The 26,753-nt window shown below is 36.9% G+C and overlaps 2 protein-coding genes across 8 annotated transcripts in view; one reads left to right on the top strand and one right to left on the bottom strand.

Moving 5' to 3' along the window:
- The first annotated feature begins 240 nt into the window (after nucleotides 1-240).
- On the top strand, nucleotides 241-25,946 carry XPA (XPA, DNA damage recognition and repair factor). 6 transcript variants are annotated; one of them, XR_012472723.1, is made up of 8 exons: nucleotides 241-549; nucleotides 3,450-3,560; nucleotides 8,114-8,219; nucleotides 9,937-10,102; nucleotides 13,032-13,149; nucleotides 15,265-15,409; nucleotides 15,647-17,054; nucleotides 19,477-25,946. XR_012472723.1 is itself a non-coding variant. In XM_074207939.1 (8 exons), the coding sequence occupies exons 3-8, from the start codon at nucleotides 6,704-6,706 to the stop codon at nucleotides 15,669-15,671; spliced, it is 720 nt and encodes a 239-aa protein (XP_074064040.1). In that variant the 5' UTR covers nucleotides 599-1,109; nucleotides 3,450-3,560; nucleotides 6,700-6,703; the 3' UTR covers nucleotides 15,672-25,946. The 6 variants fall into 6 exon arrangements, 5 of the variants coding, with proteins under 5 accessions (XP_074064037.1, XP_074064039.1, XP_074064038.1 ...); XM_074207939.1 differs by lacking the exon at nucleotides 241-549 and adding exons at nucleotides 599-1,109; nucleotides 6,700-6,863 and having other exon boundaries at nucleotides 15,647-25,946; XM_074207940.1 differs by lacking the exon at nucleotides 241-549 and adding exons at nucleotides 1,134-1,712; nucleotides 6,700-6,863 and having other exon boundaries at nucleotides 15,647-25,946.
- Nucleotides 16,329-26,753, bottom strand: part of NCBP1 (nuclear cap binding protein subunit 1) — a 54,239-nt gene continuing 43,814 nt past the window's right edge. For both annotated transcript variants that reach the window (XM_074207926.1, XM_074207927.1), the window contains 3 exons: nucleotides 20,854-20,973; nucleotides 20,481-20,594; nucleotides 16,329-16,914 (listed from right to left, as the gene is read on the bottom strand). In XM_074207926.1, the coding sequence (XP_074064027.1) occupies nucleotides 16,777-16,914; nucleotides 20,481-20,594; nucleotides 20,854-20,973 (372 nt within the window). In that variant the 3' untranslated portion in view covers nucleotides 16,329-16,776. The remainder of the gene's footprint in view (nucleotides 16,915-20,480; nucleotides 20,595-20,853; nucleotides 20,974-26,753) is intronic.

Genomic DNA, 26,753 nt, shown 5'->3' with positions numbered 1-26,753 from the left:
AGGAAGACCAGACAAGGCCCTGGCGGCTCCCCAGCTCCGTCCGCTTCCCGCCCTCCCGCTCACTTCCGGGAGGGCAGGTACCCGGACCCCGTACTTGTCCCTCCTAGCCCAGCTTCCGCTTCCCTCCTTCTGGAATCGCGCCGCTCCGCAGAGCGCAAGCGCACTGGGCGCTTCCGTCGCACGTGACATGCGCGCTGTGCTCCCCCCGCCCTCCAGGAGCGCAGGCGCACAGCGTCCTCCGCGGCATTTCCTCCCTCCGCTTTGGCTCACTTCGTTTCTTGACCGCTAGGGGTTGGAGGCTCCGTGGGGACGGACGGCGGCGTTCATTCCCCTAGCTGTGGGCGGTCCGCGGACCCGAGTGCCCGTTTGGGGCGGCCATGGAAGCGGAGGCGGGACCAGGGACATCCGGGGAGCCGGCTGCGCTGCCCGCGTCGGTGCGAGCGAAGATTGAGCGAAATCGGCAGCGAGCGCTAATGCTCCGCCAAGCTCGGCTGGCGGCCAGGCCGTACCCGGCGGGGGGGGCGGCTTCCGGGAGCGCCGGAAGTGCAGGTGCGCGCGCAGCCGGGCGGCCCGAACTTCCGCCCTTCCTTCATCCCTTCCTTACCTCTTCCGGCGGCGACGGCCGAGCTCCGTCCGCGCCGCACATAAAGCACGCTCCTTGTGCATCTTCTCCTTTTCCTCCTCGTCTGATCCCCATTGTGGCGGCATCTTCCCCTTTTCCTCCTCGTCTGAACCCCATTGTGGCGAGCCCTGCCACCCCCCGGGCCCGGCTCTGGCTGGGGGCCGCCCTCAGCCTCCGAGCGGAGAGGACTTCGCCTCCCCACTTACCCCGAGTCTAAGATTACCTCTCTGTGGTTAGTGGGAAAGCACCCCGCTTTTCTGAGGAGCCGGGCTCGCAGTCGGCAGTCTGGGGTTCCCGTCCCGCCTCCAAGCTTGTTACGGAGGGCATCCTAGCGGTCCCGCTGACCGGCCTCCCTCAGCTGAGCCGGAGGAAAGACTGGTATAAAGGTTGCTGAAACAGGGCGGGCCTTGGCGTCAAACGACCCTCCCAAGAAGTTGTGCTTCTTCCATGTTTATAGAGAAATGATTCACTTTTGTGTTTTGAAAATGTGAGCTTAAAGAGTTTTCTCCCACGTTTCAGCAGGATTTTTCTTTTTGTAAAATCTACTTAAATTTTTTTTTTAGGGGCGGATAGGTGGTGCAGTGCATTGAGCTCTGGCCCTGGAGTCAGGAGGACTTGAGTTCAAATGTGACCTCAGACACTTAATAATTACCTAGTTGTGTGGCCTCGAGCAAGCCACTTTAACCCCATTGCCTTACAAAAAAAAAACTAAAAAAAAATTATTTTTTTTATCACATCTCACTATATGTTGCTTCATAAAGATTCAGCTCTTTAGTGGAAGTTTTTTGTTTCAATCCGTCGTATGCTCTACCATGAAATGGAGGGGGCACTTTTGTTCTTGCTAGTCATTTTTTTTCCTCACTGGAAATGTTCTCCGCTATAGAAAGTTTGTCCTTCATTCTCGAAGAAGACGGTGACATCAGGGAGATGATGCCATGACAAGCACAAGGATTGGATTTGAGTTGAGGGGGTGCTGTGCTAAGTCACCAGCCATCGGGTCCAGGGGGCTAGATATGTACCAGGACAACTAGAGATGGCCCTGGTTGCCAGGCAATCAGGGTTAAGGGACTTGCCCAAGATCACACCGCTAGTAAGTGTCTGAGACTGGATTCCATCTAGATAGACTCACTGAATGTCAGTTTGTGGACAGGCTTAAAGAAATTGGAGGGGAGGGGCTTCATCATATGATAATGAAAGTTACCAAAGTAACTTGGACTGTTAAATTGTAGAGGCATGGTATTTTTACCCAGGGGTGAGAGTACTCACAGTGATGGAATCACAGATCCTTGATCATGGGACTTAGGAAAAGGATCTTACAGATCATTTAAGACGTCTTCAGTTGGAATCCAGCCTTGTTACTTCTTTTTGTTTGTTTGTTTTCATTTTTACAAGGTAGTGGGTTAAGTGACTTGCCCAGGGTCACACCTCTAGGCAACTATTATGTGTTTGAGACCATGTTGGACTCAGGTCCTCCTGACTCCAGGGCAGGTGCTCCATCCACTGCACCACCTAGCTGTCCCTGGTCTTGCTACTTGACCTATTTCTTCATCTTTCAAATGAAGAGATTAACTAGGTTTCAGTCTTTTCCAGCTTTAATTTCTATATACTTTCAAGTTTACTTTCTGATTTAAACTAACAATTGTTAGATTTACAGGGCAGATATTTCCCACATTTTAAAGATAATAAAAGGAATTCAAAAGATTAAATGCATTGTCACACAGCTAGGGAACAACAGGACTCCTCTGATGGGTATACTGCAGGGGTGAGGACTTTTTCCTGCCAAGTGCCATTTGGATATTTATAACATTATCCAAGGGCAATACAGAATTATCAGTTGAAAATTTAGCCTGCTATATTTGGTCAAACAATTAATTCATTCATAGCTCCTAGTTTATAGAATTTTGAGCCCTGCTTGTGGTTGCCTTGGCCATGCTAGATCAAGTGATTTTGAAGGCCTTATCATGGTCCTCAGGTCAGATGTCCTTGCCCTCCCCCCCATACATTTATCTCCATTCCACTGGAATATATTCCCAACAGGTAGGAAGAGGTTTAAACAGTGCTCTTTGTGGTACTTATGTATATGATCTAGTACAGAAACAGTGTAGACATACATATTTTGAAATGAAGAGGCAACACCCAGCTTCATAGCATTTGATTTACTTTGTTTACTTTTTCATTTCTTTTTTTCCCTACTTCATAATAAGAAATCATAGAAGATAATCTTAAAGGTTCTTTCAAAATATAACCCTTATATTATTTTTGATTAGATTAAAATTTTCTTTTTTATTAGATTAAAATTTTAGACTTAGAAGGGACCATATAAAGCTCATCTAGTCCAGTTGTTCAGTCATTCAGTCATGTTTGACTCCTCGTGATCCCATGAATCATTGCATACCAGACTGTTCAGTCCTCCATTATCTCTCAGTCTGTCATATTCATGTTTATTGTTTCCATGCTGCTATCAATCCAACTTAATTTCCCCTTTTCCTTCTGCCTTCAATCTTTGCCAACATCAGAATCTTTTCCAATGAGTTCAGTTTTCTCATTAGATTGTTAAAGTATTTAAGCTTCAGTATTTGACCTTTAATTAATAGCTGAATTAATGTCTTTTAAATAATGACTGATTTGTTCTCCCTGCTGGCCAAAGGACTCTCATCTAGTCCTAATTTCATTATTTTTTAAGATGAAGAAACTAAGATCCAACAACATGTCCGCTGTTGGAATGGGCCTTCAGTTTTGTTTTGAAGTAACTTTTTATTTATTATAGTCCATTATTGTGGGTTTACTTTATCAATTTAACTGTTAACATCTTATTTGCATTTTTCAGGCATTACTAATGTGAAATCAGCATCAAAAATAATTGACACAGGAGGAGGTTTCTTTTTAGAAGAAGAAGAAGAGGAGGAACACAAAATTGACACAGTTGTACATAAACCAGGTAAAATTTGAATTTTTAATAAAATGGATATCTTAGTTCTTTGGAGGTAATTCATATGTGAAACTTACTGTTAAAGGGTCCATAAATATGCAAAATGCCTAGCTAAAGTGGCTTTGTGAATGTGATTCAAATGCATAGAGAGCCAGCATGGTCTCACCCCTAGAAATCATCCTGAGCCTTCCAGATTAACCCAAACAGCAGCTTATCACCAGCTGGTGTTTGCTTGGTAATGAATTTTTTAGCCCTGGTGAAAAATGGCCTTCAGTCCTCTGCAGGCTTCTGCTACTGGAGTACTTGGTATAACTAGAGCCATTGAGCGCTTTATTATAGGTAGTATGTGCTGATCTAAATACCTTTCCATAGAATTTTAGAACTGGAAGAAATTGAAAGATCATGTCACCTAGCTCCTCATTTTAAAAGATGGTTGGATATCTTATGGATGTCCTAGAATCATAGACTTAGAGAGTTAGAAGGAACCTTAGAGGTAACCTAGCACAACTCCTCCCCAAATTATGAATCCCTTCTATGATAGCTCCAACAAAGTTATCCAGCCTGATACCACTAGTTATTTTGAAGTTATCCATATTGCGTCTTTCTCCTACTGGTTTTGTTTTCACATTTTAAGGCCATACAGAATAAATGTAATTCCCTTTTTCAGACTGGAGGATATCAGATATCATCTGAACTTATGTGCTAAGTGTGTTGGATTTTTCTGAAAAAGGAAAAAGAGGGGTTGATCAATTTCTCCTGGCCACATTATTTCTTAACATTTAGTGGGAAATCGCTCTTTTAAATAAATGATTTTTATAGTAAATCAGCACTGATGCTAGGGGGAAAAATCATGAATAATTGTAATATAGCCAAATGGGATTTTATAGAAGACTGTTCTTTTTAGCAAATCAAGACCTTAGAAGAACTGAAGATTAGAACTATTAAAAATTGTCATTCTTGTCTGAATCACATCAAGTCTTGGGGGCAAGGGCATCAAAAATGAATTCCCCTTGTAATGCATTTCTGATGAGTGTTAGTGGTATTTCACTGATTTTTCTGGGTGCTAAAGTAATATTACCCTTGATGGCTTCTCTGTCACTCCTCCACAACCCTCAGGAAGCAAGGAAAATTCAATTCCATCCAATTGTACTATCTTCTAGTCTATATTCCATCTTATATACAAAGATATTCAGAGAATTTGTGAAGATTCCTTGCTAAAATCCAAATACATAACATTTCATTAATCATTTGATTAGTAGTCAGGCAAAGGAAATGAGGTTGTTTGGCATGACTTGTTATTAGTAAGTTCATTCAGGATCCTAGTAACTTCCCCTCAGTCCTCCTCTTCTTTTTACTCCTTTTCTTCTTCCTCCTACTCCCCCCTTCATTAAAGCATTTTTGGTACAAATCCAGTAACCAACAGGAAAATACAGTGATCCTGTTCCAACAGATTTTGGTCTCCTTGGCTCAAACGCCATACTTTGAAAGTTGTTTTTTTTTTTTTTTTGTTTCACATAGCTTGGAAATCGAAAATTTGGAATGGTGACAATTAAAACTGTTTTAAGTTGTTATAAATCAATTTTATGTCTGGACAATTGGGGGTAACAAATCAGTGGGTAATAATGTTTATTGGTTGAGTTTCCCAGGATCTTTTGAGATCTGTATTTCAGGTTTGAGGATTTGTCATTTGTCAGTTCATGAAAGATAGTGAACTGCTGGTATATTATTCTAGCCATCAGATCATGTCTTGCCTAGGGTCTAAATTCTACAACCTCAAGTGATAGTTTTACACTCTTTCCATCTTTTTCTTACAGTCTTCATTGATCACTAAGTCCTCAACCCTTAAGGATAGCCCATCTATAGTTTTGGTGGTAATTATCTTCATTTCCACCTAAAAAAATGTCCATTATGACATTCATACATGGGTTAGACACTGCTTTGTCAACATATCTTTGCTTATGGTCATGTGGATGTTGCCCAGTTTCATGTAGCCACTTCAGTAGGTTTTATCTTACAAATCCAGTTGGGTATGGAACATTGAATTTTTTTACTATTGCTCAATAAAATGGTTTCTCCTTATTCCAGATATATTTCTGTTGGTTATTAATCTGCTTGTCAGTTGTCTTAATGTTAATTAGTGTTCCTCCATTTTGCTGTGGAAATGTTAATCTTGCTGTGGCTGTCTTTAGGTGATGGACCTTATGTTTTGTTAATAATATATGGGTTTTGTATGAGTTACTTTTCAGAACTATCATATAGTCTATTTTATGGTTTTAAAAGTGTACACTATATCAGGATAGCTGTTAATTGATTTAAATATCTTTTTCCGATTCAGCTTTGACTTTAGAATGCCTGTAAATAAAATGCCTGTATTCAGCTGTGGCTTCTTCCTTGGTATCTTTATATGTTCAGTGTTATTTTCCTGGAAGAAGCCTAGTATTGTCTTCATGTTCAGTGTATAACCCTGAATTCAAATTTGAAGCCTTCAGTTTCTGCTTTTTTACTTAGTGTACTATATCATTGGAAAAGATTCTATATGTTGAAGGAGCTGTTTAATCTGTTTTATGGTGGAATTTCTGACTCAATGTCATCCATATACAATGGGAGATTAATAGAATGTTTTGGTTTGATTCTTTTATATGGAAATCATACTTAGTTTTATGTAGTAAAAGATCATAATGAATTTAAGACCAAGCAGAACTATAATTGACTTGAGATGTCTCTCTGAAAAATGCCATATTTTATGTAAATTATTATGGATTTTGTGTTAGATGTATTAAACATGAACAATTTTCAATGTGGACATCAAATACTCTAAGCCTTATATGCAGAGCATGAATAAGATACAAATATGAGACTTCATTTAGAGATTTTGCACTAATCAAAAAAGGCAGTATTTACGTTCTAGTGCTTTCAGGCAGCTTTTTCAGTTAACCACTGGATTGATAATAAGTAGCTTTTTATATCCTAGGGACTTTTTGTCATACCTCTTTTGCTCATTAACTAATAAATTGTTTTACTGTATTTATAATTTGTGTGAGTGTGTGTCTTCTATAAGTTGTGAATGCTTTGTATAAAGTACATAAATAAAACACATACTTGACCTAGATTTGGAGGGGTCACTAGTGTTCTCATCCTTTGGTAATAGATATATGATACCTTCTGTTAAGAAAGATGGGATCAGGCTTACTACATCCAAGAGGAAGCTGGGAAAGTGCCCTGCTAGTAATTCATGCAGCACTAATGCATTTGAGCCCAAAGTTATGGATCTTGTCCTGCCCTGCTGCCTGCAGAGGATAGACTTTCAGTCAAGTAAGTGTTGTGGTGACAGAAGGGGTCATATATGAAGGTGGTATTTGTGCAGAGGTAACCTTGCTCCTGGCAGGGTACTCAGGCTATGGGGGTGCTCCAGCCTAGGTGGCTGGCTCAGTTTCCTGCTTTGGAAAGGAAGTTGGCTTAGATGATTTCCAGTTACCTTTTCAATTCTGATTTTATTATTGTATGATCATAATTGATTCATTCTTAACTTTGCTTACAACATCAACCTTCTGCAGTTCCTAACTGCGTGCAATATAGCATTTGATCCCCATGTACAGTTGAAGGGTGAGGGGGAGAGATGTTGAAAGGTTTTGGTATTTTCTACAGTTACCCTTTCATTTTCCATTTTTTAAAGATCTTTATCATTCTTAGACTGAATCTCTCCAAATATTGCCTGGGCTTTTGTTTCCAGGCTTCTTCTAGTCTATCCTCATGATAGACTAGATCCCCATTAAACCCCCTTTAATCACGCCTACATCCTGCTCCAGAATCTTCCAACTGAAGTCAGAGAATTTGTTCTTCATCATTCAACTGGGAAGTATCCAAGGTTAATTCTTACCCAGTTTTCACTGAATGAGGCCAGCAGTTTATCCATCATGCCATACCACCTCTCATTTTTTGTAATTGTTTTTATTTCAGTGAAGATCCTCAACCATTTCCAAAGTTTTGAGATTATGGGTTTCGAGAGAGTTTTGAGAGGAGGAGTAGTGAAGGTAGGAAGGGCAGGAGTGTTTTTAAAGGAAGGTCTAGATAGGAAAGGTGCTTTTGCTGTGTTCCTACCTCGTTTAAGTGAGTCAGTTAACTTGGAGTAGTGCTTGAAAGAAATAGGATAGAAGATGGAGAAGGGAGAAAAATATTACAATGGGTTATGGGGAGGACATTCTGGAGTAATAGGCTGTCATAGTCAGGCATTTTAAGTATTATTGCACTGTCTTATGCTTAGAGGTCACCTTGGTCTTTTAAAGGTTGGGGAGTAGACTCCCCACTCTGGTGTGCCTTAAGTAGTATCTTTGAAGAGTAAAGTACTTTTTTTTTTTTTACTTATTTGTACTATTTATCTATTCATCTATTTATTTTAACTTTTTGAGTCAAAGTGAAATAAATATATTCTCTTGGACTTTACTGAAATAGAATACCATCACGATCTTCAGGGTATATAAAACATGGCAAAAAGCTGTGAAAATACTGGAGGATGCATAAATCATCTAAAGAAAATCTAACAGAAATATTCCTTCCTTCCTCAGGGCCTGTTCTAGAATGTGATTATGCAGTTTGTGAAGAATGTGGGAAAGAGTTTATGGATTCTTACCTCATCAACCACTTTGATTTGGCAACGTGTGATAATTGCAGGTACTATCCATGTTTCATTTCCTGTGCCTAGCACTGTATCAGATGGGCATCTTATTTTTTAAAATAATTAAGGAAAGAAATTTTAAAACTTTTCCATTAAATCTAGTCAGAGATTTTGCTGTCCAGATGAGGAAATTTCACTGATCATTAAATAAATGTTCTTTAGAAAAATTTTTAAAATGTTTCTTGTTGCTTTTAAATTTTTATTACTTTTGGATTTTATATCACCTTCATTTCTGAATGTATCTTAAAATACCTGAGATTTTTGTTGTTGATGTTTGTTTTGTTCCCAAGACTACTTAAAATCACTTTGGGGGGATGATTTGCTCATTTTCCCTCTCTTTAGTTTCTTGCCTCAGAAATTTAACTAGCTCCCTGACCCTGGCCATTTTCCTTACCTACAAAATGGGAATGAGGGTAGCACCTCATTTATTGAAATTAAATTCATTGTAATTAAACTCGATAGGAAAGAGATGTTCCTTAATTTGTGCATCTCATATTTCTTTTGAGCTAATGCAATTTGCTTTTCTTATAAAGCATAGTACCTTTGATGTGGGCCTGCTTTGTTGGGTGGTGCCAGTGTCTCCCATGTCTTACAATTGATACCAAAATTCTTCAGAAGTACCTTGAGAGTATCTTATATTGCTTCTTCTGATTTCCATGTAAGTGCTTGCTTTGTGTGAGCTCTCCATAAGATAGGCAAATATATGGTTGGCATTCAAACTGTGTGGCTAGTCCATTGGCATTATGCTTTCTGCAGTAAAGTTTGAATGCTTTTCATTTCAGTTTAATAAAGGTCTTCGGTGTCCAGTACCTTATCTTGCCATGTGACCTTCAGAATCTTCCTAAGAATTCAAGTGTAAGCAATTCGGTTTTTTGGCATGGTGCTGTTATACTGTCCAAGTCTCAAAGGCAAACAACAATGAGATCAGCACGAGGGCTCTATAGATCTTCAGATGGGTAGGAAGCCTAATACCTCTTCTCTCCCACACTTTTCCTTTAGAACATCCCAAATCTGAGCCAGCTCTGACAACGTGGGCACCAACTTCTTCAGCTATGTGGATAGCCCAGGAAAATATACTGCCAAGCTGCCTACCTCCTAGGGTTGTAGTGAGGATGTAAAAGACTTTGAAAACTTCAAGTCTAGTATAAGTACTACTTACTGTTGTTATTTAAACCTGAAACTAAGTCTAGTAAGTGCTGATCTGAGCCCTTTTTTTTCCTTTCAGTGCCAAGCAGCCATATAGACTGACCCTGGAATGATCACATTTTGGTAGAAACATCTGTTTAGCAGTGATAGAAGAGATGCTTCCTAAGGGGCCTTTCCATTCTAAATTCTATGAAGTAGAGGTTTTGGTCTTTTGAATTTAACTGATTCTTTGTGGTTAGTGATTTTTATTTTTTTAATTTCAGGGGTGTGTGGTTTTTTTTTTTGTCCTAAACAATGTTGACATAATGAGAATCTTTTATTTGTCATAAGGTCCTGGCTGCTGTACTTAGCTTTTGAGAAGCTGAATAATTATCTTTAGGATATGTAAATTGCAAAATTTTTTTGCTTCCAAAATTTTAATGTTTTAAATTGGACTGATAATGTAAATGACACTTAAAATGACCTCATCTTTGTTATTCTTTGCTAGAGAGTGCTGACTGTTGCTGTAACTATTTCAGTAGTGAGGATAAGACTGTTTGATATAGCAGATTTTAAAATCTTTTTCAGAGATGCTGATGGTAAACACAAGCTTATAACCAAAACAGAAGCAAAACAACAGTACCTCTTGAAAGACTGTGATTTAGAAAAGCGAGAACCAGTGCTTAAATTTATTGTGAAAAAGAATCCTCATCATTCACAGTGGGGCGACATGAAACTTTACTTAAAACTGCAGGTATGGAAAGACTCCATTCATATAATTAATACTTTATGGCTCAGATCAGATTGATCCAGCTTTCCATAAAAGTTTAACAAAATTATCTTAATTTTTAGAGGGAAAAACATATGAAATCTGAAAAATGGTTATTTATATTGCACAAAATCTTATTTAAACACCATTTCTTTAGAGTTAAGAGTAAGAAATAGCTAGAGAACCTTGCCACTTAATTTGAATGACTGTTTACTAAGGAATTTGTCATGGAGAGCACAAACATAACCAAATATTTGGTCCCAGTGGTATTTGAACTCTATGCTTTAAAAATAGCTCCAGAGGAGCTGGATTGAATGTTAAAACAAGTGCTTAGGAAGTTTTATAAACCATGACAAAATTGACAAACCAGATCAGGTAAGATATATTCTGTCACCTTTATTGTCTTGAATTCTTTTATATGATGGAGAAATCCTTTACCCAGGGGATATTGTGGCATTTTATCAACAGAATTTGCTTACATTGTCCCATTGAATGGGAGCAGAGGACTTGGCTCTGGAGACAAGTGCTGCTGTCATGAAATGTCTTCCATACTGTGCCACTGTAGACATCTTTTGAGTAGGAGTATCACCTGATGGCACAGCACCATCACATCACCTTCACAGTTTTAGTGAAGGTTGTAAGAATGCCAGAGACCACCAGGGTTGAAATGCATTTGATTGTTAAAAGGTTAGAAAAAGACACTTCAGCTACACTTCTAATTACTAATCAAGAGTCTCACTGGGACAGCTAGGTGGCAGAGGATAGAGCAGGTCCTAGAGTCATACACTTAATACTTATTTAGCTGCGTGACCTTGGGCAAGTCACTTAATCCTACTGTATTCCTTTTTAAAAAGTCTCATTGCTCCTGTAATTGATAACACAGTGACTTGACTTTTCAAAACAGACTTGAATCAGCCAGTTGGCAAAAGTGCAAAATATCAAATATAGTACCAGAAATGGCATTAAAATATATAATAATGCAGTGACTATGAAGGCATTGGCTGGCAGGGACCCAAGCAATTAACTATTATCCAAATTAAAAATCAGCCAGAGTTACAGCAGTCTTGTGAAAAAAATTAATGTGGGCTGGCTAGGTGGCGTAGTAGATAAAGCACTGGCCTTGGAGTCAGGAGTACCTGGGTTCAAATCCAGTCTCAGACACTTAAAACTTACCTAGCGGTGTGGCCTTGGGCCAGTCACTTAACCCCATAAAAAAGTGCAGAATAGTCAAGTAAAGGAGAGATATCAACAACATCACTGGTATGAGAGATGGTAAACATAGCTTTAAGTGAATGATAGATGTCTTTTTCTAGCCAGGGTATAATTAGTTCCATTAAAAACTTTTTTTCTTTCCTTCTGCAGGGTCATTGTAAATATTGATCTTATTTTTATATCATAGAGAGATACTGACTTTTCGTACATAGATTTTAAGTTTGTTATTTATCATATACTTATTATTTTCATCTGGTGAAGGAAAGACCTCAGAAGGAAATTTATTTGCTATCAATGGGATGTAGTGATGGTTGGGTCTTATTAAATGGATAAATTAACAATATTTTCATTTAGCTTTAATTTTATTTGACAGTATTTCCATGAATTCCTTGTGGAGAGTGTTAACTCTTTTCTCAGCACTGAAAAATTGGGATTGCAGAATAGGTAGGATCCTCAGTAAATGAAAAGCATTTGGTTTATTCCTCCAGTGAGCATGGAAGAGTCAAAGGAGATTTTCTTGAATTATGCCCAATCCTACTTTTATTCTAGAATATTTTGAAATATTTTCATCTGATGAATTTTTTTTTGCCTGCCACAATGTAACACATCAGTTGAAAAATAACAGTGCTAATATTTGTATCCTGAGTTCTAGTTCCTGGAAAGAAGATGTCATGTTGGTACAGGAAAGAGATGATAGCCCCAACCCTTTTCAGAGGACAAGCTAGTTGGATGACTTGTTTTTGGCAACTCTCTGTCCTTTTTTACACCTCTCTCCCTACTGTTGTGTCTTTCACATATGAAATTTCAGGTGTATACGATCTCCCACAATGCTATCAATAAGATGATTGATTAATTTTAGTATATTGAGTACTTTAGAATATACCCTTGCACTGTCCCTCCAAATGTTCCATATGCTAATATTTCTTTTTTGCTCTCCATGTCTTAATGTCACCTAGTCCCAACCCCAGTTTATATTTCCTAATCACAGTTATTCTCAGCTAAGAAGGTAGTCTGATTAAGACAAACTATAGCTGGCTGAAACCATATTCTTTACTTGTTCTGTACCAAGAATTTAAAGATTCTTCAAAGGGTCCCAAGGCTTTTTTCATGTGGCAAGAGTGGGTATAGTTGATGATTTTGGCAATGTATACAACATTCTGCTTCTTCTTCCCCACCAACCCCCTCCTAAGAAAGTTTTTCATCATCCACCTTTTAAAAATAAGATCTAATTCCCTCATTTAACAGATGAGGAAATTTCAGCCCAGAAAAGCTAAATGAGTTGCCAAGTCACACAGCTAGTGTGGCATAACCAGAATTGACATGCATAATCCAGATGTAAAGCACAAGGACATAGTGTTTTTAAAGGCATTTTTTTTTTTATTTGCAAGGCAAATGGGGTTAGTGGCTTGCCCAAGGCCACACAGCTAGGTAATTATCCGAGTATCTGAGGCTGGATCTGAACTCGGGTATTCCTGACTCTAGGGCTCTATCTATTTACTGCGCCACCCAGCCGCCCCTTAAAGCCAGTCTTAAAAACACTGCTCATGTAATTGAAAGGTTTTGAATAATTTTCATTTAGTTCAATTTCAATGAAAGCCCCAATTTTCTTATGCAAGAGACCTAGAAATTACACCAATTTCTGTCACTTACAAAGTTTATTTTCTAAGTTAAGCAAAAAGTTCTATGGTTCTTTGTCCCACAGGTCATAAAGAGGGCTCTTGAAGTTTGGGGTAGTGAAGAAGCTCTAGAAGAAGCAAAGGAAGTTCGACAGGAAAACCGGGAGAAAATGAAACAGAAAAAATTTGATAAGAAAGTAAAAGGTGAACTGAGGTTTGAGAAAAAAAATGGTATTGGGGGAAAATATGATTTTGTCAAAAACAGATAAATGATTTAAAGTATTTGGTAGTGCTGCTTTTTGCTGAATTTTTAAAAGACATCTAAAAGTAGATTTTTTTCCATTGGAACAATGTTATACAGATCATCTAGTTCTGGATCATGTTCTTTTGGTTCAGGGAAGTTTAAGCTGATGCTCATTTTTCTCTTTGGATGTTCCCTTTAACTTCTAGAGACATTCAGAGTAATTTCATTATCATTTTAAAAAAATAGCCATTTGAGCATTTTAATGATATATGAGAGGAGAACATGGCTTTTGGTATATGGCCCTAGACTTGGACTCAGAAGACTTAGCTTTGAATCTCATTTTAGATACCAGCTGTGGGATCTTAGGGAAGTCATGTAATTCCTCAGAACCTCAATTACATTTGAAAAACAGGGATAACTATCCCACATATATGAAGAAAGCACTTTTTCAAATGTTATTTTTTCCAATTACATGCAGAGAGAGTTTCCAACGTTCATCTTTTTGGTAAACTTTTGAGTTCCCTAGTTTTCTACCTCCTTCCTCCTGACAATGTGTAATCTGATATAGTACTTTGTAAATCTTGAAAAGTCTGATTTGAATTAAATTGTTCTTTACTTTTCCCAGCTTATTTTTCCCTACTACTCCAAAAAACAGCTGATAAAGGATGAAAGAAATTAAAAAAAAAGCTTTAGGATATTTAGAAGGGAGGTGGGAAAAATTATTACACTCCTATGTACCTTAGTATTTTGGTGTTTTTTAAAAACTGTAAGATTTATCTTTTTTCCCCTGCTCTGCTCCTAAGTCACTCTTCTCTATGTGGGGCCCTGCTGCAGACCCAAAGTATAGGTGGTGAGAAATCAAGTTGCTTTGCCATTTACCTATTAATTCTAGAGGAGAATATACCAGGTGGTAAAAGGCACATTGTGAGATGGGTTGGCCTGGTTTTCTCCAGGAAACTACCGCTGTAATTTTTGTAAGTTGCTATCATGTTGGACATTGCAGCCCAATGTGCTTTCTTAGTTTGATTAAGCTTCCCTTAGAAATCCTCTTTTCCCTTTTATTTGTGCTTTTCCATAAAAAGCAAATATCCAAGAATAGTTTTTAAATTAGCATAAACAGTATTTTGCATAGCAATTTAATGAATGTTTAAATATTAAAGTTAGTTTCTTAAGCCAGAAGAAATATAAAGGAGGCTTTCTTGAACTCTACCTATCAGATAATAGGAAGGTAAATAGATAACCAAATCCAAGCTCAAAGATAAAACTCAAAACGCACTGCTTGAAAATAGCAGACACCATGAAATAGATAGTAAAAGCATTTTTAACCTGGAGGTTTGTTTATATAATTGGTTTCCTTTGTAATCCTATGTATTTTATTTTATGCATTTAATAACATTACTTTATGATTGGATTGAAAGGCTTTGTCAGATTGCCAAAAGGTTCCCTAACTAAAGGTTGAATCTCTGACATAGTGGAAAAACCACTAGAGGCTCAACTTCTTCCTTTTATTGTTGATACATTTAACCTATTGGTTGCTACCTTCACTTTATAATATGAGAATACCTGTTTTTTTTAACCTCAAATGATTTCATTGATTGACAGAAATGAAAGTGTGTTTGCAAAGAAGGGCATTTGGGATATTTAAGATATAATCACAGACCAAACCTGTTGTGAATCCAAACTTGAACTTGGGTTGTCTTGACTCCATAGCTACTCCTGTATTCAGTAGACCAGACTTGCCTTTCTTATTAGACATGCTAAGTAAGTACTTAATAACATCTCATTTATAAAATGAGTTAAGACTAGATGATTTCTAAGGTTCCTGCCAGCGCTGACATTTTATACTCACTTCAACTGAGATTATTTCTATCTTATCTTGCTTGCCTCCCAACCCATTTTTACGTTTCAGGCTCTAACATTATTTCTCCTCATTAAAAGGCAGTAGTGAATTCTCATTAACACCTACTTCATATTTGAATTAATTTTATATAACTTTAACAGTTTTAAATAGCAAGATTACTTAAATCTTAAGCATATATTAGTTCATATATTCTTACCAATTTTTGATATCTTAGAATTACGCAGAGCTGTGAGAAGTAGTATATGGAAAAAAGAAACAGCTATTCACCAACATGAGTATGGACCAGAAGAAAACATTGAAGATGACATGTACCAGAAGACCTGTACAATTTGTGGCCACCAATTGACATACGAAAAAATGTAATGTAAGATTTTTACACTTAAATATTTTATATTAAAATAAAGGAAAATTTTAATATGTAATTATGCAAAATCATCAACACAAAATGGTTTTAGTTTCTTTTTTAGCACTGATTTTTTTACATGTGGGCAATTATTTACTAGACTTTGATGTTTACAGGCTAGTTAACTTATTTTCATCATGCAGTGGGGTGAACACAAAATCTTATGGTCATTAGTTCTTTTTGGTTTTTTTAGGTCTTTTCAAGGCAAATGGGGTTAAGTGGCTTGCCCAAGGCCACACAGCTAGGTAATCATTATGTGTCTGAGACCAGGTTTGAACCCAGGTACTCCTGACTCCAAGGCCTGTGCTTTATCCACTATGCCATCTAGCTTCCACATTAGTTCTTGCTGTACTTGCTGCTCCCTAGCCTTAGTCTTAAGAAAACAGCTACATTATTCTCTTTATCAATCAATTTAAGGTTGGTGTTGCCTATATTTTTTTATTTGCCATAAAACCTTTTCTGAATTAAAAAACATATCCAAGTTATCCAGTGGTTTACCTAATCTGAATTCTGTGCAATGTAAACTGCCAAGGAATGTGTTGAGAAAGAGTTCTTCTGTGAGTTTTTAAGTTATCAAGAAAACAAACTTAAAATAATTTGGACCATGTTTATGTTTGTTACTTTGTCATGCATATTATTTAAAGCATAATAAATGAAGGAACACAAGCAAATCATTATACACATGTGTTAAGTTTCTTTAAAATGACAACCTAGTTTTACCACAAGCATTAAGTACTATTATAAAGTGCTATGCATTTTATGAATGATCAACAAGACTCACAGCAGAAAAATTTCTGGAAGAGAAAACTACTTCAGAGTTGCACAGATTTTTCAAAAGTAGAAATTTTTGGATCAATTATACACAACAGACTAAGTTAAAAAACATATTTCAATTTTATTAACCATATTTTGCAAATTATCCAGGAACCATGAAAATCTACGCTGCTTGGTAAATAAAAGAAATTCAACTTTTCTACTTCATGAGCTTTTTCTAGTGTTTGACATGCCTCAAGTGAAAGTACTTTTCTTGTGCCTTACTAGAGAAAATTTATCAAATCGATCACAAAAAGTTGCATTTCTGTCACATTTACATGACATCCTATGGTCAGCTTCACATTATTGTATATAGGAAATCACTTGGGTTTCAGGCTTAAGCAGAGATGCTTATTACCAATTTTGACCTTCCCCCCATTTCCCTGCCTCCCCACCCCCACCCCCCGAATAAATGAAAGGGAAGTAAACAAAATGCTACCAGGAAGCCAATATCCATTCAAATGATCCAAAATAAATGACATATTTAAAAATATATGTTTTGTTAAAGTCTCAACTTGAAGGAGGAAAAAATCCGCAGGCCTGCAGAGCACAGAACTGTTGGAATACAGCTAAAATATGATGGTCCAACTCGGCAGTAAAGAGGAGGTTTTCCAAGGTCACCATGTACTGCTGAATTATCTGATGATGCTATAAAAGTAAAAAGTGGAGACATTAAATGAAAGATGGAAACTACCACAAACACAAATTTATCAGTCTACTGCTGAGGATGAACCCTCTGTACAAAACCTGGGTAGAGGAAGATGTGTACTTACTACTGTTGAGTGAAGGTAGGACTATAAGCTTTCTAATATACTTGTCTAAGAGAAAAAAGGAAAGCATGAAAAAAGATAGCTAAATATTGACTTTTAAAATAATTTGCTGTTTTTGGAATGAGAACTCACTATTTGACAAAAATTGCTGGTAAAACTGGAAAATAGTATGGCAGAAACAGCATAGATCAACATCTCCCAGCCTATACTAAGAAGATAAGGTAGAGATGGGTTTATGAATTAGGCATAAAGGGTTATACCATAAGCCAATTTAGAAGAACAAGGAATAGTTTATCTGATCTATGGAGAGGGAAAAAGTTCATAGCCAAACAAGAGACAGAACATTATAAATTGCAAAATATGTAATTTTGATTCCATTATATTAAAATGATTTTGCACAAATAAAAATCAGCATAACGAAGACTAGAAGGAACACCGAAAACTGGGAAACAATTTTTACAGCTAGTGTTTCTGACAAAGACCTCATTTCTAAAATATATAGAGAACTGAGTCAAATTTATATTCATGTAAAAATGCTTTAAATTATTATTGATTAAAGGAATGAAATTAAAACACCTCACCTATTAGATTGACTAAAATGACAAAAAAGGAAAATGATCAAGGGGGGGTGTGGGAAAACTGGGTCACTAATGCTCTGTTGGTGAAGCTGTGAACTGATCCAATCATTCTGGAGAACAAGTTGGAGTTATGTCCAAAGAACAATAAATACCGGGCATATTCTCTGATCCAACAGTATCACCACTAGATCTGTATCCAAAGAATCATAAAAAAAGGGGAAAAGACCCTCATTTTCAAAAATATCTATAGTAGCAAAGAATTGGAAATTAAGGGGATGCCCATCAATTGGGGAATGGTTGAACAAATTGTCATAAATGAATATGATTAAGTCCTACTGTTCTGTAAGAAATCATGAGTGAGCAGACTTCAGAAAAGCCTGGAAAGACTTGCATGAGCCTAACTGATGCTGAGTAAATTGAGTAGAACCAGGAGAACACTGTACACATTAACAACAACATTGTTTGATGATCAATTGTAAGTTCTCAGCAGGTTCTGATCAAGGGAAATTCTAAAAGACCAGTGACAGAAAAATGCCATCCATATCCAGAGGAAAAAGATTATAGAGTCTGAATGTAAACTGAAGCATACTATTTTTTCACTTTTTAAAATTTCTTCCCCCCCCCCCAATTTTGTTGGGGTTTTTTTTAACCTTTTGTTTTGATTCTTCTTTCACAATATGACTAATATGGAAAGAAGTTAAACACGATTGTACATATACTCACTGTCATGGGGGGGTTAGAAAAATGTGGAACTCAAAACCTTACAAAAAGATGAATGTTGAAAACTATCTTTGCATGTAATTGGGAAAAAAATAAGATTCAAAAGGTTAAATAAAATACTTTGCCATGACAATACAATAGGTTTCTCTAAAGCTGGCTTTCTAGGTGATGAATAAAGTATACTATAATATCCTAAAGTATGAACAACCAAAGGTATAAGACAGAGAAAATGCTATGAAATTTCAGGAGAGACATCTTGCTACTGAGTCAAAAGGACTTCGTAGAACAGGTTAAGACTTAGCCGGGCCTTAAAGGATACAAGATAATGCCAGGAACAAATTTTCATACCTTGGTGTTGCTGGTATTTACTTTCACTGCTACTTAAAACCTCAGAGTGTTAATAATGTAATTGCTTAGTGAAATTGTCTTTTCTAGCTTTCCAAAGAACTTTGAGAACACTAAATCTGAAAGATTTGTGAGATCAGGAACTACATCTAAAAAAACTTTACCCTCCATTTATGGATCTACCCTGTTGGGGTAGAATGGTGGGACGAATGTTGTTGAGTTTTGGCTTAGAAAACCCTCTTTTTGAAAGAGAACATTCTTTCCCATCATTTGAGGTTTCCTTGAAGATGCTATTTAGCTCCATGTAGTTAAAAAATATTATCTCCTTTTTTCCCTTGAAATTCAGATATGCTTTTAAAAATAGCTTTTTCATTTTATTATTTAGGTGATTGAGTACAGGGCATCAATTATTAGAGAAGGAAATACCTCAAGTCAAACCAAAATCAGACCTTCCCGATCCCCTGGGATGCTGCTCTATTGCAATATCTCCAATTTATCCTGTTTACCTTCTTTATATATAACTTTTTACATGTTGTCTTCACCATTAATCGAGGGCTTCTTGAGAGCAGGGACTTTTATCCCCCTTTTGTATCTTCAAAATTCAGTGCAGCACTTGTTCTAGAGTAGGCACTTCAGTGCTTGCTGACTGATTCCTTCCATTTTGTAATCCATCAAAGAGAGATTTTAAAAATGTTTGCTTGGAATCTTGGGAATCAGAAGTTTTCCACTAACTCATGACTTTAGAAAAGTTACAGTCTCTCTAGGCCTTGGTTTCTAATCAACGATGTCCCCTCTAGCTCTGAAGCTATGAACCAACATCTTATTGGGAAATATGTAAATATAGAAGAGGGGTAGAGATGGACCTGTGACTCTATTAGGGTAAGTAATGTCCAGGTAAGGATTATTTCTGCCAGTATAGGTTAGCAACTTGTCCTGTAATCCATAGTTTTTGAATTTGCCCAGAGTCAAAAAAGGAGTATCTTGGAAACAGGACTTGAACCCAGGCCCTCCTGGTTCTGAGACTGCTTCTTTATCCAAGACAGGTTATATAACTTAAATTGCTATCTACTGAAAAAGACCAATTGGTGTTTTTTAGATAGACAGGCAACTCAAATGACTGCAATGAATTATATAAAGGCAACCAACAATCTTAAAATATACTTTTTAAATAGATGGAACCTGGTCTATTTTTCAACTAGCATTTTTATCATGTACCTACAAAAATAATGCAAAGAAAAATGAAACAAATCACTGCTCTTAAGAAGTTATATTCTATCATCAAATAACATTAACATGTATATACAAAATAATAAATATACAAGGTGGTTAATAAAAGAAAGGAATAATTTCTTTAGAGATCATTAATTTACTAAATCACAGGACAGCAGTGACATCTACACATTAATGCTATATTCTTTTGGTGGGATGAGGTAGAGTAGAAAGAAGGAAAAATAGAGAAAAGTTGAAGGCTTCAAAAGCCCCTTGGGATTTTTTGGCTAACAGGAGAAGAGGCAAGTTTTTAAAGGAGACTACATTTAGAAAGGACAACTAAGTGGTACAGTGGATAGAGAACTGGGCCTGGAATCAGGAAGATGAGTTCAGATCCAGGCTCAAATACTCGCTGTATAACCCTGGGCAAGTCATTTAACCCTGTGTGCCTCATTTCTTCATCTATAAAAAGAGCTAGAGAAGGAAATGGAAAACCACTCTAGGACTCTGCCAAGAAAGCTACAAATGGAGTCAGTCAGACACAACTGAAATAACCAAACAACAATTCAGAATTTATAACAAACCCACCAACCTGCAAGAAGATCTGTTGTAACCTTTCTATACAGTTCTTGTACCAGGGTGTTAATATATTGGTCCCATCAGTCTCACATCGTACCAAGTGTTCTGTTAGTATCATGATAAAGCGCTAGAAAGGTAGAAAGAAAATTAACAATATTGGCAGTCTATGTTCTATCATTTACATGGATAATTCCAGCACTTGAGAAACATCTACCTAAAAGAGACAAAATGACTAGGTCTCTGGCAAATAAGCATGAGAGCAATCTTAATGAACATTTTATTGCTTTCATATTACATGCATATACTTTCAAATACAAGATGGCTAAAATTATAAATCTAAAAATGTAATTTTTTAAATGTTTCTAAAAAATGTAAAATCAAATTACCTGAAATATGACAAGGAAAAGATTTTTTTGCTCACTCTGAGCCGACTCAACTTTCTCCTGCAGACGTTCTATTTGCTCCTCTAATGCCCCATCATCTCTGTCACTGCTTCTGTCATCACGCTATAAATCACAAAAGAGCAAACAAAAGAAATAACTTAGAAGTAGAATATATTAAAATCAATCAAAATGGGTCAGAATTTACTGCTTTGGGGCAAAGGTCATTAAATGAATTACAGAGAAAACATGATCAGTTTGGAATTACTCAAGAAAAATTATGAACTACTCAGTAAGTTACACATTTTTCTACCCCTCTCCCCTCAGTGGAGAACAATCTACTAAAAGTTGTACATAAACATTTGTGTGTAACATGTTTACATATTAATCATTTTCTGGATGAGGAATTAGGACCAAAGAAAAAGAAAGAAAATCATGGGATAGGAAGGAAAAAACATAAGAAGTTTTAAAAAATAACTTGTAACTCAGTAACACTGTAAACAGTAACCTGTGAATTTTTTAAATTTATGCCTTTTCTTATCTGAGTCAGAAAGCCTTGTGATTTCTTTACTGATAAATGAACCCCATTGATCCTTGCAACCCCCTTCCCCCAAGCTATTCTTCCAATTTCATTCATACATAGCTATATTAATAAGAGCTTAATCCCCCCTGTGTTAGAGTCTTTGTGAATTGTATGAGTTTATTTCCTCTCCTCTATGGAATCTTAAGTTAGTATTTTACAATTTAGGGCAGGGGGAACCCAAAGACTTTGATTCCTTCCTTAAAAGGACAACCCAATGGGGCCAGCTAGGTGCAATAGAGCACTGGCTCTAGAGAAAAATCTCTGGATTATAAAAATGAAACAAATCCCCCTAAAAATAAATCTCCTTCAAACACTGAAGTCTTAAGTGACTATTTCCTTTTTTCCTCTCAAGTGTAGATGATTCACTACAAAATCTCTCATTTTTAGAGGCATTTGTTGCCAAATAAAGGAACTGCTTCAACTGGGGAGATCTCATCTTTAAATCTCACAAACATAAGGAGCTTTCATTCTGATTGTGGCAAGGAAAGGGTCCTAATGATGAAGATGAAATTTTAAGAAAAATATTATCTGTGGTTGCCTGCCAAATTCTGTGGGTGGGGGAAATATTGTCCTGCATACCTGGGCACATTCTGTGGGTTTCTGATTTCCATCCCATTATTATCTAGATAAATAACCCCACAGTGGGACAAAAGGATCCTACTGAAATGTAATGTAAAAACAATTATATTTAATAAAAAGCAAAAAAAAGAATGAGAACAGTTTATAAATGGATAAAAATATTGTTAATAAAAATGACACAAAGCATCAGAATTCAGACTGTATAATTTTAGCTCCAGAGTACTAAAGAAACATTCCTCCCCTCAATAGGGAGATGATGGACTGTTTTTGATGTTGCTAGATGTGATTTTTGTATTCTATCATTAATTTTTTTCCTATTTTCTTTCTTTTTTTTGTAAGGGCTAAGTGATTTGCCCACTTATTAAGTGTCTGAGGCTGTATTTGAACTCAGGCCCTCGTGACTCCAGGGTTGGTGCTGTATCCACTGCACCACCTAGCTGCTCCACTTTTTTTTTCTATTTTCAAAAGAGATTAGGTCTCTGAGGTAAGGGAGTCAAGGGAGAGATATGACTAAGCAGTTATATTTAAAAATAATTTTAAAACTTCTGTATCTAAAATAGTCATCAAAAGTGAACTATGTTGACAGATTAAAATTGAAGTAGTTTAAGATACAGATCTAATATTTGACATCAATAACTGCAGAGCCTATTTTGTCAGATAGTTCTCATGAGAATATCATAGCTTCTTTAGCCAATTATGGGGAAAGACTAAAGTTGAATTTAAGAGATTCCAACCCTTACTCTAACCAGAACCCTCCATAGAATGCTCTAACAATAGATTCTTGACTTTACTAAGAAAAGGGGATCTAAAAACGCACCTGAGCAAGTGAACCTGGAGGAAAAGGAAAATACAAATATAATTTTTAAATAAAGAGACCTGGGAATGTGTGCAATGCAGCATTTCCCCTTCTAATTAATATAGGATAAAAAGTTAAAGGAACAATGGCTAAAACCATCCTCAATCCATCTTGTGAAATAACAAAAGAGACATGATGTAGCAGAATGCACTTTTATTTCTAGACCTGGCTCTACCATGAACTCTTATCACCAAGTCACTTCTATATAGATTCTCAGTTTTCTTATCTGTAAAGTAATTCACAAGAGTAATGAGACAATGTGTGGCGCAAATGAAAACAGTTTCCCTAAAACATTATAAAAATGCTAGCTATGGTATTTATGGAAAAAGAAAATTGCTTTTCAATAGTTTGTAGAAAAATAGGTAAAATGAAGAGGAAAATAATTCAGATAATGCCTATGAGACAAAAATCCCCATTTATAATTGACAGTTGCTCTGTAGTGAAAGAGCACTGGATTTGTAACCAAAAAACTTGTGTAAATTTGGCTGGTAAATCCCTTCCAGGTTTAAATGCTGAGATACTAAGTCAGAAGAAACTATGTTAACTGTTATTTCTTTGATTAACTTGTTCCAATTATAATCAAACTCATTTGTCCAAAGTACTACAAAGGTAAAATGAAAAAGTATATAAATAAGCTACAAGTGAGAGAAAGAAATGGCAAGCCACGCAAGTATTTTTGCCAAGAAAATCTCAAATGTGGTCACAAAGACTGAAAAATGATTGTTAAGCGAAAAATACAAATAAGAAAACAAATAAATTTATATTCCTGTTCTGAGGCAGGTCAGACCAGATGATTTTTTTTCTCCAACTCTGAGAATCTAGAATTTTAAAATCAATAAGTGGGTTACTGTGAGGTATGGCTAGAGTGGTTATTGTCTCACTCCGTAGAATTAACATTCTAAGTAAGTGAGAAATAAGAGACATGAGAAACAATGAAGCTCAACTGGGATGAGTAGAGAATGCTATAATTAGATACTAAAGATTTTTAAAAAACATGAAGAGTGTTGCAGCACTCTATTAAGAAGGGGGGGGTAATGCCCATTAAGCAGTAAAATTTAGGCAATACGCCTTTATTGCTTTGGTCATCACTATGCTCCATTCTTATTTTAAATTGAATATCTGAAGATAGAGAAAAAGCAAGCTAAAAATGATTTATTAAGGGGCTAGGGGAAGAGGAATAATTAAGAAAGATTCAAGAGCAGTAAGATTATCTCCAACTTCATTAAAATGTTCAGAAAATGACAAACATCTGTTTTTTAACTCTGCTGAAACACCGTTATTGATGTATTTCTAAAAAACAAGTCCATACAAAATAAAATACCTAGAAGTCTACCTGCCAAAGCAGACTCAAAAACTTTTCAAAAACAATTACGAAACTCTTCTCATGCAAATAAAATCAGGTTTAAATACCTGGGCAAACATCAACTGTTAATGGATAGGTCAAGCTAATATAATAAAAATGACAATTCTACCAAAATTAAACTACTTAGCACCTTACCAATTCCAAAAAATTACTTTGAGTTAGAAAAAGTTCTAAGTAAATTTATATGGAGAAATAAGTCAAGAATTTCCCGAGATTCAATGAAAAAAGTGCAAAAGAAGGTGGTTTAGCCTTAACAGAACTAAAATTATAAAGCATCAGTCCTCAAAACTGTCTAGTATTGGCTAAGAAATAGAGTGGTGGACCAGTGAAATAGACTAGGTGCAATAGCAGGAAACGATTATAGTAATCTGCTGTTCGATAAACCCAAAGAGTTCAGCTGTTGGGATGAAAACTCTCTCTTTGATAAAAACTGTTGGGAAAATTGGAAGTTAGTATGGAAGAAACTTAGATTAGACCAACACTTCACACCCTATACCAAGAGAAGATCCAAATGGATACAGGATTTAGACAAAAAGAACAATATTATAAGCAAACTAGAAGATCAAGGAGTAGTTTACCTGTCAGATCCCTTTCCATAGAAAGGGAAACAGTTTATGAACAAGGGAAAAGATAGTGAACATCATTCAAAACAAACTAGACAATTTTGACATTAAATTAAAAAACTTTTTCACAGACAAAACCACTGTAACCAAGATCAAAAGAAATGTAGTAAAATGGGAAACATTTTTTGCAACTAATATTTCTGATAAAGGACCGATTTCTAAAATATACACAGAATTGAGTCAAATTTTCAAAAAAAAAAAAGTCATTCCCCAATTGACAAATGGTCAAAGGATATGCAAAGGCAATTTACAGATGAGGAAATCAAAGCAATCCAAAGTCATGAAAAATTGCTCTGTCATTACTTATTAGAGAAATGCAAATTAAAGCTCCTCTGAGATACCACCTCACACCTCTCAGATTGGCCAATATGACCAGAAAGGATAATGATCACTGTCGGAAGAGTTGTGGGAAATCTGGGAACACTATTACACTGTTGGTGGAGCTGTGAACTCATCCAACCTTTCTGGAGACCAATTTGGGATTATGCCCAAAGGGCAACAAAAAAGTGCATACCCTTTTATCCAGTAATACCACTACTGAGTCTATACCCTGAAGAGATGATAAAAAAAAAGGGTAAAAACATCATTTGTACAAAAATACTCATAATAGCCCTGTTTGTGGTGGCAAACCATCGAAAATTAAGTAATTGGGGAATGGCTTAACAAACTGTGGTTTATGTATGACATGGAACACTATTGTTCTATTAGAAACCAGGAGGGATGGGAATTCAGGGAAGCCTGGAAAGATTTGCATGAACTGATGCTGAGTGAGATGAGCAGAACCAGAAAAACACTGTACACCCTAACAGCAACATGGGGTTGATGATCAACTCTGATGGAATTGCTCAACCCTTCAGTGAAACAATCAGGTACAATTTGGGGGTATATATACGATGGAGAATACCATCTGTATCCAGAGAAAGAATTATGGACTTTGAACAAAGACCAAAGACTATTACCGTGAAATTAGAAAAAAAAACCCATATTATTATGTAATTTTACTATCTCATACTTTATTTTTCTTCCTTAAGGATATGATTTCTCTGTCATCACACAGAACCAATGTAAACACTAACAATGCCTTTTGTGGAGGGAGGGGAGGGAAGCAAGAATGGGGGAAAAATTGTAAAACTAAAAATAAAATTTTTCTTAAAAAAAAAAAAGGGCAGAATTCCAGAGCCAAAGAACTTCAGCCTCCCAGAGGCAGCCCCAGGGCACTGGGAGCTGTTGCTCCCAGCAGCGGGGGAGTTTCCTGATCTACAACCCAGGGAGCAATGGGCACAACTTGGGGGAACAGCAGGGGGACCTCTGGAGAGCGAGCACGTGAAGCCCAGCCCCCAGGGCACTCAGCAAGTAGTGTGGCCAAGGTAGCCAAGATCCAGGAACCAGAAGCAGGTGAAGCCAGTAAGCAGGAGACCCCAGGTGTGGGTGCTGAGCCTAGGTATAGAGTAGAGAGAGACTGCTAAGCTCTGTCCTCTGCCCCTGGAACAGGACTCTGGGGCTCTGACCACATTCAGATCCTGATCCCAGTCTAGGGCCCCCCACAGAACAGCAGAGCCCCCCCCACCTCAGCCCCGTGGCAGAGGGAGGTGCTTATGGTCATTCACAGACCAGGAGGGAGGACAGAGCCCCACACACTGAGACCCTTGTGGGAGTGTCCCAAAAGCTCAGGAAGCACCCCCAAAACAGGCTCAGGCTGGGAAAATGAGTAAGCAGAGAAAAAAGAGGAACACCATTAAGAAATATTTTGCCTGTGAGTCCAAGAAGGATCAAAACAGTCTGAAGATGAGGAAGCACAAGCTCCTGCATCTAAAGACTCCAAGAAAAACAGAAATTGGGCTCAAGCTATGACAGACCTCAAAAAAGTCTTTGAAAATCAAGTGAGGGAGATAGAAGGAAAAA

Source organism: Macrotis lagotis, chromosome X, assembly GCF_037893015.1.
Source record: "Macrotis lagotis isolate mMagLag1 chromosome X, bilby.v1.9.chrom.fasta, whole genome shotgun sequence".
Lineage (NCBI taxonomy): Eukaryota > Metazoa > Chordata > Mammalia > Peramelemorphia > Peramelidae > Macrotis > Macrotis lagotis.
The sequence above is the reverse complement of the archived record's forward strand: the minus strand, read 5'-3'. Positions and strand labels throughout refer to the sequence as shown.

What these genes read in the sequence shown, in the direction of transcription:
- XPA (XM_074207936.1), top strand. Translation starts at nt 378, where the DNA reads ATGGAAGCGGAGGCGGGACCAGGGACATCCGGGGAGCCGGCTGCGCTG. An exon ending in CGGGAGCGCCGGAAGTGCAG is followed by an intron (nt 550 to 3,449) that starts GTGCGCGCGCAG and finishes TGCATTTTTCAG; the next exon opens with GCATTACTAATGTGAAATCA. An exon ending in CACAGTTGTACATAAACCAG is followed by an intron (nt 3,561 to 8,113) that starts GTAAAATTTGAA and finishes TTCCTTCCTCAG; the next exon opens with GGCCTGTTCTAGAATGTGAT.